Below are 14017 nucleotides of genomic sequence, written 5' to 3'. Positions count from 1 at the left end.
AGGGCTGGGAGAGGTGGGTTGGAAGGAAATGTGGAGTGCGATAGGCACTCACTCTTCCTTTGGCCAGCTCAAACCAACCCTCGAGTCAGTTCACATGTGCATCCACAACCATTTCATGTCTGCTTGTGATCAGGAATGGGATGTGTGAACTGTTCCCACTGGATATCGCATTGGAGGCAAGACCTCGCTCTCGTTCTGCTCCCATAAACACTTGCGTGGGCCAATGAAACTGCCAAAGACATCCACAGATCATTTCTACTTTTATTTTTATACCAAAAAAGTTATGTGCAACAAATAAGCATTCTTACAGTATTTACAGGTGGTGTTGGTTTGGAATTCCCCTGTTAGCAAAACTAGATTCTCGACCTCAGAATGTCACGATCTGATGTCCAACGTAAAAATGGGGGCAGGTGGGGAAACTCCGCTTGAGACACAGACAGACTGGAGTTCGAAGAAGGTCATAAAATTGATCAGATCGAACATACGAGACAGAACACACATCAAATATTTAGGCCATGCTTAATACAGTTTTGTGGGTTTTTGTTTTTTTTAAATGGTAACGGAATACTTCACCTTGTTTGCAACTTCAGTTTTGCTAAGTGGGGCTTAAAAGCATGTTGGCAGACCCCGAAGTTTAAACTGGTTTCAGCTTCAAAGTTTTGTTCCACAGAACAGGAGGCATGGTGCTATCCTGATACCGAACCGTTTCTAGACCAGACCCAGATCGGGCTACAAAATAACCCAAATAACTCCCGGAAATTTTTTGCCCCATTCTGGGGTGCATGTCCCCATTGGGAATCACTCTAAAGTCTCTGTATTTCTCTTCCCACTTCACCCCACTGAAATGTGATGCCATCTGAATAGGGCTAGCCAGAGAATTGAGTGAGTTGGAGCCTTCCTGTCTCCAAAGATCACTCCAGTTAACATTTCCTTGCAAACTGCACAATGTGGAGATTATCCACTCTGAGTGATGTTAGAGATCCATCAGGAACACAGGTGGACATCTGACCCACGGCAGCCTTACACCACCACCTCCAAAAACGGCCCAACAGCCCACGGGTGTGCCAAATATATCCCACAGTAGGGGTGCCCCAGATGTTCCTGCACTACAACTCCCATCACCCCCTGCCACAACAAACAGCAGAGGATGGTGGGAGTTGTAGTCTAGACGCATCTGGAGTACCACCGGTTGGGAACCCCTGGTCTACAGGACTTAATGGGGCAGATTCACAGATACCAACAAAAGGGAGTTGTTTTGTAGGGAAGAGGCGGGGGGGGGGATGAGATTAGTCTACAGGAATGACCTGGGTGGTTATCCCTGAAAGAACATGGGAACGCCCTGAGACTAAAAACAGAGATAATCCTGGGACCGTAACACTTTCTGCAGTGCTGCTCTTATTGTGCAGGGGGCTTCCTGCTGCACAGCTGTTGACCCAGTCCGGGAGCCTGAATGCACTCAGCAACCCTAAAGGAAACCATTGGGCAACCTGTGGGGCGAGCAGGCAGGCAGGCAACCACAGCAAGAGGTGCCAAGGCCGTCCCAGCAGCAGTCTTCATATCATGCACCGCCTCAGCTGCTCCCCCATGGCGCTATCCCTCATGAAGGCAGAACGGATACCGCAGTCAGGCAAACGGGGCCACCACCTTTTCGTAGCCTCTCGGCACGGCGACTGGCCTCCTTCACAGGCACTTGCAACCATGGTGGGCGGGGCCTAGCTCAGACTGCTGAAGGGGGTGGAGCCTACTTCTGGAGTGTGTGTGTGTCAGTTTTTGTTTAACTGGGGAGCACCCAGAGAGCAGCCGGTCTGTTCTGACACCTCTGTTAACCGCGGTTTCCTTGGATGGCTTAAGCCAGAGGTTCTCAAACTTGGGTCCCCTCCCCAGCTGCTAAAGGACTACAACTCCCAAGAGCCCCTTGCCAGTGTGGCAGGGGACGATGGGAGTTGCAGTCCACCAACATCTGGGGACCAAAGTTTGAGAACGCCCGGATTACGCTGGCAGTCTCTAAGGCCGGGGTTTTCCATCTTGGGCCTGCAGACGTTGGTGGACCACAACTCCCAAGGGCGTTTGGCCACTGTGGCAGGGAATGATGGGAGTTGTAGTCTGGCAACATCTGGGGACTCCAGATTAACTTGCTGGTCTCTAAGGCAGGGCTTCTCAAATGTGGGTTCACAGATCCTGTTGGCCTACAACTCCCGAGGGCCTTTGGTGACCATGGCCAGGGATGACGGGAGTTGTAATCCAGTAACAGATGTGCTCAACACTTTGATCCACCAGTCTCTAAGGCTGGCATTCCCAAACTTGGGTCCCCGGATGTTGGTGGGTTACAACTCCCACTGTTCCCAGCCACAACAGCCAGCAGGTCCTTGGGAGTTGTAGTCCATCAACATCTGGGGAGCCACGATGGAGAAGCCCTGAAGCCCTTCAGCCCAGATAACCATGGAAGGACGAGGAAGACACCCAACAACATGGGCTGAGCCCGTTGGAGAGCCCGTTGGCTGCCTGCTCACCTAAACTAGATTTCTGAACCAGAGTTCGACAGAAGAGTACAGATTTCCTTCTCGGACCTGTTCTTGAACAGAAAAACACAACAAGGAAATGAAAGCCAGAGGCTCCCCAAGGCAAGACGTTCCAGCAGGCAGGATGAGGGGCTGGGGAAGCAGCAAGACGGGGCAGCCCCCAGCCCCAGAAAGAACCTCTGAATAAAGCCCCGACGAGATCAGAGCCTCCTCTTTTCCCATCGGACCCTTAGATATGTCATCGAAGAAAACACAATAAATACATTTCGCCACTACAGGAATGTTTCAGAGCAGGATTTCTAAGCCGACCGGCATCTTCCCCATGGGGAGGGGGCGCGCGCAAATACTGGACGATCCCCCAGCAAACATTACAGAAGGCTCAACACACACACACACACACACACACACACACACACACACACACCACCTCTAGTTTCAAAAGTTCAAGACAAGCTTTAACTGGTCAACACGAGATGGGTTTTCCCTCCGAGAAACCTTTTGAATGGATCAAGTGGGTCTCTTAGTGTTGGTCTTCTCACGCAAACGGGTACACAGGAAAACGGCTTCACCACCCTTGTGTTCCGCCCTGGCCCTCGTAGGAAAGTTCATTTGGCAGACATTTAAATACTGTCATCCTGGGCAGGCACTGGTTTCACAGAACACAGACTGGACTTCCACAAACACAGGAGAGGATTTCATTAACACCTGAAGGTCGGGTTTTTTACACCCCGCTTGTTTTTAAAAAGGGTACACCAAAAGAAGGATCTCTCACATAGATCTACGAGAAGGAAAGTAGTGAGACACAGATTGGATGGTGGGGTGTTTTGTTTTGGGTCCCCCACCCGCCACGGCCAAGGAGGCTTTTGGAGAAGGTGAATCCTGCCAGACGGGAAGGCAAGAGAAAATCTAGCACCACCAGCAGGGAAACTGCAGAACTCGCACTATGGCATTGGCACGCTCGGAAGAAAGGGACTTCCTTTTTCGCCTGATACGGCAGCGATCAGGCTGGGGTAACTTATTGGTTTTGGACTACAACTCCCAGCATCCCCGTCCACAACAGCAGGGGATGATGGGAACTGTAGCCCCAAACGCCAACATGTGACCCAGCATGAGCAAGTGATTCTTGCCCAGTGCGACACTATGTGACCAAGAAGTGAGCCCCAGAATCCCTTGCAAAGGATGCCAGAGGTCCCCTACAACCGGGACAATTCCAAGAGTAACGGAAGAAGGCATGTTACCTACTACAGTCCGTTTTTAAATGACTGGAGCCATAAGCAAGTTTTCAAACTGATTATCGTTACCCATTGGCAAAAGAACATCTCCTGCATAATTTTTTTTAACAAAACCCTTAAATATTATAGTGGCTGAAAAGCGCAAAACATGTCAGTAACGGAATCAGAAATGAGGCCCGAAAATCCTGATTCTGTTACCAATGTATTTGGCACGTTTCAGACACTATCTGTAATATTCAGGGGTTATATAAAATATGCCCTTATGGTAGGAGATGGTCTCTTGCCAGTGGGTATATAGAGTACCAGCCTGAAAGTCTGCTTATGGCTATAGGCATCGAAAAAGTGGCAACCTGCCTGATTCCGTTACCCTGTAACTGCCCCAAGCTGTACTCCAGCACCATCTGCCCCTAATACTAGCATCTCCAGCAACTGCTAGGATGACTCGTCCAGAAGGACTGGCCCGAAATACAGCAATACTTTCAGCTGATTCGCAAAGGAGTCCTAAGCTGAGCGAGCATGTGGCAGGGCTTAGGTAGCTGCTGATTCCGATGGCTGCTTCCAACTCTAGACCCATGGCAACGTGGCTCTCTTGACTACAGCTCCCATCATTCTCAGCCACCGTGGCCAACAGTCGGGGATGATGGGAGATGTCGGCAGAACCACAGAAGAGGAAGCAGAACCCAGACCCAGGGCAGCAGCGGTCCCGCCCTGATTCCCTGATTCCAACATGCCGGTTAGGGTTCTGATGTACTGGTGCTTCTGACGTGTCCAAAGGTACCACCCAGAATCCGCAGTCCTGCCTCCTGGGCATGTCCTCCGAGAGAGCTGCCTGACTTCGCCTCCCCCCACCCCCGCAGCTGTTGGACTCCAACTCCCATCATCCCTAGTGACAGTGGCCCAAAGTCAGGGAGGATGGGAGTTGTAGTCCAACAGCAGCTGGGGGACTGAAGCCGTCTGGGAGGAGGGGGTGCAGGGACCCTGCCTTCATGGTACTACTAAGCCAGTAGGCATAGAGCCTCGCCAAAAAGTGCTCACCATGCGCAGCAAAGATCCGTTTCGTTTGAAACACTACAGACCTCTCTCTTCCGATTTATACATACTGCAAATAGTTATCGGCGTATGAACACTTCTGCCTCCCAGCTTCAAACAGCCCCAATATTTGGTTTGGTTTTTTTGTTTCGTTTTGTTTTCTCTAAAGACAGAAGGCACTTTTTAAAACAAACACACACTGCATTTCTGGACAACACGGGCGGGAGGAAGAGACAATGCAATAAAAAGCCACAGTGATCTGCAATGGGTTCGAACAGGCCGTCTCCAGTGCAACCGTTTCCCAAGCATCCCGTCCACCCCAAATGGATTCCCTCTGGTTCCCTTCAACATAAGCCCTGCCCCACTCTAGGGGTGTGGAGTAGGAAGGGCGGAGAAGAGCCCATGGCCCCGGGCTGTTACCCCAAGGAACATATCCTGAACTGCTGTGTCTCTAGAGGCATCGCCCATGTCAAAAGTTTCCGGCCCAAATGCCAGTGAAACCAAAGAAACAATGCCCTGGGGCCTCACAGATTCGCCCGCTGTGGGGCTCGCTTGGGAAGCGCTCGCTGCAGGCCCACTGAAACTATGGAGCCTTCTACATCGTCTTCAGTGCATCGGTTTACCAGCTGAGTCACAGCGTTCAGTGTAAAAGCAGCTCCACGCTAGAAACCAAGCCGGTAATACTATTTTGGCTGCCTGACATGAGTTCAAAATGCACGGCCAGCTCTGCCTGCGGAACTGCGTTTCTGGACCCATTTCCCATATGCAGAGCGGTCCCCCCGCCCAGTTAAGAGACACCCCCCCCATCACATCCCTCAGTAGTCTCACAGAAGATCTTTGCCAGCCGCAGCAGAACTTGTACGAGAACAGGAATCCGCTCTGCCGCTTCTGGCACGGGCACACCATTGGCCACCAAACTCCGTTTCCGTGAGACACGCCAGAACAAAGAGCACAGGGGAGCGGAATCTCAGCCGAACGGTCTTCTCCAGAAACAGGCTCATTTCGTCCGCCGCTTCAAAAAGGAAAAGGAAAATCTCCCAAGAAGACAATGAACGATTCTTCAAGTTGCGAAGCTTCTAAATAAAACCGGCCGAGCGTCTCGTTTCGCAAGGATGCAGCCCGTCCTTTCTAGCGTTATGTACAAGGTTGCGGTCAGTGTTCTAATCCTCATAGCACCTTTCAGATCTCCTCGGCCACGGATGCACATCATGTAGACACGGCAATCTTCCCACATGGTACCTCTAAAGTCTAGAAGGGTTCTCATGATCGTGTCTCCCATTTGGACCTCCCAACCGAATCCAGGCAGGGCTTCCTAGCTAGTGTTACCAACCTTAAATCTTCGGGAGCAAAGGATTTGCAGCTAAGAACTCTTTCCAAGCAGAGTCAAAGCTCGCCTCTGATTGGGTCTGAACGTCCTGGGAAGCTTCACTGAATGCAGGATTCACACAGGGGTTATTTCATTCAGGGCCCCGTCTTTCGGTTAACGGGAATCAAACCGGTTATGATTCTCGGGGGAGTAGGGGAAAGCATCTGATATGGAGAATAAAAAATAATAATAATGTATTGTTTTAAACCATGAAATAAGCTCCAGTCAGGTCTTCAGACTGTCTGTCAAGAGTTCACCGGGGAGTTAGTCCTGCTTGGGCGGGAGATGCCGTTTCCACGCCTCGTTCAAGTAAACTAGTCGTTTGTAGTTGATGATAAAAAGAGTGAAGTTCAGCAAGTATGTGACGACACAGATAATGCAGAATTCCTTCAGCACAAAGTACAGAATGTAGGCCAGGTACAAAGACCCGATTACAGAGACTATGGAGGACATCATGAGGACTAGCGCCGCGACGGCGCTCACAGTCATACCTGGAAGAGGCAAAGAAACAATTACTGCGGGTCCATGCCTGTCCCAACAATCAATAAGATGCAGAGGGTGAACCCACGCACCATGGTCACAGAACAGCTGTCCTGAGAGTCTTACCCACAGGTATAAGAACTTCATTAAAATATTCCCAAATGGGGTCTCTCTTGGGCCTGCTGACATGATAGACATTTCCCTTCTACAAAGGAGGATACTCCTCCCAGAAAAGGTTTCCCGGGGACTGCATGAATCTGTCCTGTTCACTTTCGGTTTCATTTTCTATACCCCTCCTCTATCCCTTGCCATAATATTCAGACTTCTCCTCCTTGTTCAGATCTGCTCCATCCCTGAAGATCCTCTATTCATTTTTGGACTCCCTTTTTTCTTTGCACTTTCAGAAAGGGGAGCAAGGCCTTGACACGTACGTGTGTGTGCTGCATGTACACCACCTGCAGAACAGGATTGATCAGGTCTGTTATCTCTCATCCCCCATACCCTGCGGTTAACATGTTCATCAAATACAATTAGAAGTTAGTATTAATATCCATGGTATTTTTGACCTAGGATCTTTTTGATTTTTTTTAAATCAATTTTTTTTTTAAATCCTATTTAAATTTTTAAAAATCCGATCTAAATTTAAAACATCTGATTTTGTTGGGGGGTTTGTGGGGTGGGGGAATAATCAATTTTTATCAGCCCTGGCCTAGAACCCTAAAGGATTTCCTTCCTTCCAAGTCACACTTTCCAGCCGAGTTGCCTGGAGGGAATTTCTCCTTGCCACAGTTGACTGGCTGAGTGGCTCTTTATAAGCTTTAGGGGAAAGGTGGTTGTTGAAGAGGGATCTGCAGGGAAAAGGGGGGCAGATTCCCAGCACAAAGAGTTCTTCCAGAACACAAATATTTCCCCGCCGGCTGCACAAGCCTGACCTCTTTAAGAAGCAGAAATCAACCTTTCCCTAGTGCTGCTTCAGGAGTCACAGAGGTCACCGTGGCTGAGATCCTGGGAACTGCCGGCTCATACACGACATTTCCTGAGCCAGGAGCGAAAGGGGCAACTTGGCGGGACCTTGCACCCTCAGAAATCAAGCTTGCTCCAAGGTCACATAACTCGAAGGATGAGAGAGAGAGGGAGGGGAGGACTGGAAGGAAAAGTTTGGTACTTACCCAGTAACATCTGTAGTACATAGAAGATGAGTCCAAAGACGCTGTTGGGCTGGTTGATTGCACTGTCCCGTCCGAAAATGGAGCCCAGCAGGCCAAAGCCGCGGCCCCATCTGCAAGAGAGGGGAGCGAGAACTAGATATCATAAGGATCTGCTTCGTACCCCTTCCATACACTGGGCAAAGGTTAAAAAGGCGACCAACAGGCTGTTCAGTTACATCTCCCATGCCCTCCCCCTACACCCATCACCTCCCAGAAACAGGGTCAGAAAAAAACACGGCATGAAAATGCCCTCTGCTAACCTGGCAGGCCATGTAGGCAACTGTATGGCACTCTCAACGCTGCCCCATGCTGCAAACACAACGCTATCAGTGCCATCCATGAAAGAGGTGCAAGCAAAGTGCTATCTCCTCCAGTGGCAAACACATTATTCTTGCTAATTGTGCACAAGGTGGAAGCAAAGCACTATCTTCACATTCTGCAAACACAATGTTATCAGTCCCGTTCTTGAAAGTGGTGCAAGCAAAGCGCTATCTCCAGCTGCAGCAAATTGTGCCTTGCCAATTAAGCATGAGGTGCAAACAAAACGCAATCTCCCCCTGCTGCAAACACCAACCTCACCAGTCATGCAAGCAATGCAAACACAGCGCGATCTCCTCTGGCTGCCAACGCAAGACTGTCGGCACCTCCTGAGCAAGCAGTGTGAACACAGCGCTATCTCCGCCGGCTGTGACCAACTGCAAACAAAGAATGATCTCCTCCAAAAGGCCCAAGGCAGGGCAAATTCGCTCCCTCGGCAGGGCTACACAATGCAACACAACACCATCAACACCGCGGGTGAACATTCATGCCCATGAACAGGGAAATTTTGCAAAGCAAGTTTCTGAGGGGTACACGGAGCCGTCTTGGCAGCGTATACATTTTAAAATAAAAACAACCAACTCTGGTCGCAGGGAGCCGCTTTGCCAGTTGGGTGCTTTTCTCGGCTCTGTCGCAACATCTTTCAGACGCAACCCACCTGGGAAAGCTGTCAAGTTTCAATAGCTTGGCTCTGTGGCAATCGTTTCTGTTTGCTTTATGAGTGCACCAGCAACTTCTATGTCAGAAGAAACACCCTGAATTGACCGACAAACTTTCGACAGCTCTGTTCGAGAGGGCACAGATCAGGAGCCGAGCACATGCTTGGGGTGCAGGAGGTCCCAGGTTCGATTCCTGGCATCTCCAGTTGGGTAGCAGCGCTGGGGAAGGCTCTGTCCACTCATGCATCTTGGAGAGCTGCTGCCAGTTGAAGCAGGTAGCACTGGAGGCTTACCCAGGGCTGCACAACTCCGGTCCTCCGGCTTTGTTGGACTACAATTCCCATCCTCCCCCGTTACAGTGGCCAACAGTCAGGGTGATGGGAGTTTCAGTGCAACAACTGCTCGAAGGCCAAAGTTGCGCAGCCCTCACCAAGCCTCCAATTCTACCTACTCTGACTGGCAGCAGCTCTATATGTTCAAACGTCAAATGAATGTTTTTCATTTGTAAGACAGCTAAAGCGCCATTCTGTCATCTGTGTGCACACAGAGGCCTGGACTGACCGTGGCTTTCCAGCTTTCCCAAACAACCGGCTGCTGAATCCTGCCAGCCATTGTCACACCAGTAATCTCCATGCCACTGAGCCCCACCCAAAACTTGTTCTCCAGCGAGGGGTGGCGTCAGGAGAAGAAGAAAAGCTTCTGATGACTAAGTGGTCAGCGCATTCCAGCAAGACTTTGAAGGATCACTTTGAGACACTCCTGCACAGGCAGTGGCAGAACTCGGCCAGCTCCCTTCAGAGTCCGCATTCTCCGAGCACTCAGACATTGAGCTTGCAGCCCAGGACAGAGACAGGCTGCCTGACCCCAACAGGCACTTGCTGTGCCGGCCATGTTTGGGAACACAGGAAGCTGCCTTCTCTCCCAGGCCTATCTGGAGATCCCAGGGAGGGAACTTGGAACCTTCTGCATGCAAGCAGGCAGGTGCTCTTCCCAGAGCGGCCCCATCCCAAGGCGGGTACAGCTCTCCTGTACTCTAGATTTGCTTTGGATTCAGAAGCCAAACTCAAAATTGAAGAGTCACATAATGGACACTTGACCAAATTACCAGACTCAGCGAAAGACGTGGTGCGTGGGTGTGAACAGGAAGGGCAAATGGGCTTGTCTTTGTCCCCTTTACAAGTAGCATAGAACAGAAACAGGACAGCCCGGGACAAACAAAGGTTTCATTCAATCATTATTCAAAAAGTGCCACAGAAAAAATTTCTAGGTGCCCTCCAGTGTCTCCTCTAACCAGGATTCCCAGATATTGTTGACTACAACTCCCAGAATCCACAGCTGCAATGGTGTTTGCTTGAGGATTATGGGAGTTGTAGCCAACAACATCTGGGAATCCCTGTTAGAAGGAACACTGGTGCCATCACTCCCTGGCACCTGGGATTTGTCAAGCCATCTTGTTCGCGTAATTCTGGAACACTAACTCTGGGAACAAATCTCTAATATGACAATAGGACATTCTTTCAAAAATAATACAACCCCCCACAAAAAAAAAAAAAAACAACTATCCAGTTCAAACATTTTCTGCAAACCCCAGGTCTCTGATTAGTCAGCTTGGTTCTACATATGATCAGAGAGAGAGAGAGAAAATATCAAGATTTTGCTCAAAGTGTTGAACAAAAAACCCAAGGGGTGTGCTCTGTTTCTACTTGAAGAAGCCATCTGACAGAGGCAACAGCAAGGTCCCTACCCAGCCTCAACCAGAACTGACTACCAAACCAGATTCCACCAGCCACAAAAATGACGTTGTGCTCGTTTCCAGCAGCGCCAAGCAACTTAAAGAAGAGCGTGACTTTCTTCTGAACTCTTGGAAACAATAGCCTGCAGTCATACCAACACAGCAGAAATATTCTCCTGGTCAGTAAGCCGATGTGACAAACCGACACAGGATTATGACCTTTGACCAAGCTGTCAGCATTCTGACGAGAACTTGTCGCTCAAATAAGTTTCCCTGGGAGATCTTATGATGTTTAGTAAGCCTCACACCCGTTACAAAAGCCTCTTGTTTGCTTAAGATTTTTTATGACTGATCATTGCGGCAGTGTCAGTAATTTCTCAAATATGGCAGCAACTATAGATTCAGGGTCTATAGCAGAGGATACGTTTTGCAACAGCTGAAACATAAAGATAAAATAAATGAACAGCAACAGCACACACACACACACAGGCTGTTCTTGCAACCCTAAGCACCCAGCTAGGGTAGAAAAACCATTCGGCGCTTGCGACCTGTGATTGTGTGTTTGCAAAGATCAAGATAGGAGGAAGGGAAAGTGATTGTGTGGAATATGGGCAGGATGGCTTTCCATCCACCCTCGATAAAACCCTGAGGACAGGACGTGGGTAGACCCAGCGGACTCACTTATCCTTTTCCTTGCAAAACAAAACTTAACAAGTTAATCCTGACTTGCTTTCTGAAAGCACAGCAAGAAGCTTGGAAAGGCCTTTGATAAGGATCTAAGTGCTCCTAAGACAGATTTAAGCAAGCCCATGGTGCAATGTAAAAACCCATCGAAATCTGAGCCAGACTTTTGGCGCAAAACTTTGGAAAGTCACTGCAAGAGAAAATAATGGATGTGTGTGCTCTCTGGAGAACCCATTTAAGAGCTTCCCGCTTCTGCCACACTGCAGAATCCAACAACCCTACTTGAGAGTAAGCCCCAATGAGCCGAAACTTACTTCCCAGCAAACATGGTCTGACTGGGTAGAAGGCAGCTTCCTATGTTCCCAAATGAACTCTTAAGGGATGGGACCGCAGCTCAGTGGCAGAAAATCTCCTTTGCATGCAGAAGGCCCCAGGTTCAATCTGCGAGGCAGCACCTCCAGGCAGGCTGAGAAAGACTCCTGCCTCAAACCTTGGAGAGCCACTGCCAATCCGTGTAGACAATGCTGAGCTAGATGGGCCAAGGGTCAGACTCAGATGACAGCCTCTTATGCAGATCGGATTTTTAAAAAAAACCTACTATGAGAAAAATGTTTTTGATATACTTTTCGCTCCCCTCCCCATAGTCCGATTTTCAGATGAACAAACGGAACTGCTTCAGCCAGTCAGGCTTTGTGAGTCTCACTAGGCTCCCATCCACAAAATCCTCCCGCTGACAGAGCCAAAACTAAGAGAGGCCAAGTCACACCCCCTTGAGTGAGAACCACCCCACCCCATTCCTTTCCTTCTCTGCTCCTGTCTGCAGCCGCACCCTCACCTCCCAGAAAGCCCAGGCTTCATCAACATGGTTACACATGCTCAGATCCACTTTGCTGGCACACACACCCCCTCCACCATCTCCGCCAATGATTTCTCCTCAGGCACAAGCTCTTTGAGGCCAGATGCCTCCGATTCAACAGGAAGGGAATAAGTGGCTGGATTCAGTACCAGGGCAGATATCTGGAGCTCTGTAAGACAGTGCACTGACTGTGCATTACACAAAGGGTCTTTTCTTGTGGTCTGTCCTCCACTCCCAACCTGCTGCTGGCATGATCCTCCACCAAGGACAACGTTTCAGTTTAGCAATTCTATTAGTGCAAATTAAGCCTTCTGCACCTTCACTGTGTTAAAAAAAGGCACCTTGCAGTCTTCTGTGCTAATAATCAACATAGGAAACTGCCAAAAAAGCAGAAGGTTCCAACTTCCTTCCCGGGCAGCAGCTCCAGGATAGCGTTGAGAGACGCTCCTTGGAGAAACCACTGCCAGTCTGTGAAGACAATACTGAGCTAGACAGACCAATGGTCTGACTCAGTATATGGCAGCTTCCTATGTTCCTACACAGACTGGCAGCGGCTTCTCCAAGGTTAGCGGCTTCTCCAAGAAGCCTAAGTGAGTTAGACTGCTCAAAGAAAAGCACAACCTAAAATAAAAATACAAAACAGCTTGATACAGAGTCAGAATCTCGGTCCATCCTGGCCAGTGCTACCCCTGACTGGCAGCAGGCAGGGGTCTGTCCTGGATGTGGTAGGGATCGAAGCTGGGAGCTTCTGTCTGCAAAGCAAGTGCTCTGCAAAGGAGCTACGGATGTCCTTGATGAAGACAGAAAGCTGCCTCGTACTGAACCAGACCTTTGGTAGGTCTCGCTGAGCAATGCCTACTACAGTGACCGGCAGCAGCTCTCTGAGGTTTCAGATTCCACATCTTTCACAGCCATGCTTGGAGATAGGCTAATCTCAGGGCCTTCTGCATGTACAATGAGGGCTCTACCCCAGCACTCAGCACCCAGCCCCACAATATATAAGCCTGCTCCCTCTCATCAGATGTTGGCCCATCTACCCCAGACATGGTCTCTTTGGCCCACAGCTGCTCCCCAGGATGCCAGGCAAAAGGCCTCCCCCATCTCCTGATCCCAAAGATTTAACAGAAGGTGCCAGGGAATGAACCCCGGGGGGCCTTCTGCAAACAACAAAGCATGTCCTCCACCTCTGTGCGGGAGGCTCCTGCCGCTGGAAAGACGTCCTCCACACATGCTCAGGGGCCCTCTATGCTTCGGAGCCCGCAGCCCGCTGCAGACGGGGTGGGGGAGCTGCTCTCTGCACCTGCTCAGAGGCACTCTCGACTCCCACCACCCCGCAGAGCCCCGGGCGCCCCCCAGCCCGGCGAGGGCGGGGCGGCCCGCGCTCTGCACGTGCTCAGGGGCGCCGCTCCCCCCCGCGCGGGCCCCGCCCTGACCTGGAGGCGAGGGCGGCGGAGCAGCGGACGCGCTCGCTGAGGTCGCAGAGGGCCCGGTAGCCCAGGTCGCGGCCCTTCTCGCGCTCCAGGTGGCAGGCGTAAAGCGAGAGGGCGATGCCGGCCAGGCAGACGGCGTAGCGGGCCACCCGCTCCCAGCGCGGCACCGACACTCGCAGCAGGACGGGCGCCGCCATCTTAGCCCAGCCCTCGCCTAGCCGGACCCGGCAGGAGACTGGCCCTCCGCGCGCGCAGCCCGGCGCCCGATTACGTCACGCCGGCACGCGACGTGCCCCCTCACGCGCCCCACGCCCATTGGCTCCCGGCCGGAGAGGGAGGCCACGCCCACCTCTCTTCGCCCGGCGCCCTCCTACGTTCGCCCTTGTCTGGCTTCTCTCCAGCTTCCCTAACGTGGCGCTCCCCGCCCTCTCCGATGACGTGAGCAACGCGCCGGCCAATCAATCCACGGGCGCCTGCGAGTGGCTCGCTACGCACGCCTCTCTC

The 14017-nt window shown here is 51.0% G+C and overlaps 1 protein-coding gene across 1 annotated transcript; it reads right to left on the bottom strand.

Moving 5' to 3' along the window:
• Positions 1-241: 241 nt before the first annotated feature.
• Positions 242-13729, bottom strand: LOC128336209 (vitamin K epoxide reductase complex subunit 1-like protein 1). Its single transcript, XM_053275518.1, has 3 exons — positions 13517-13729; positions 7796-7905; positions 242-6637 (listed from the first exon to the last, which is right to left on the bottom strand). The coding sequence occupies exons 1-3, from the start codon at positions 13708-13710 to the stop codon at positions 6411-6413; spliced, it is 531 nt and encodes a 176-aa protein (XP_053131493.1). The 5' UTR covers positions 13711-13729; the 3' UTR covers positions 242-6410.
• Positions 13730-14017: the final 288 nt, after the last annotated feature.

The sequence above is a fragment of the Hemicordylus capensis genome, chromosome 12 (assembly GCF_027244095.1).
Source record: "Hemicordylus capensis ecotype Gifberg chromosome 12, rHemCap1.1.pri, whole genome shotgun sequence".
Classification (NCBI taxonomy): Eukaryota; Metazoa; Chordata; class Lepidosauria; order Squamata; family Cordylidae; genus Hemicordylus; species Hemicordylus capensis.
The sequence above is the reverse complement of the archived record's forward strand: the minus strand, read 5'-3'. Positions and strand labels throughout refer to the sequence as shown.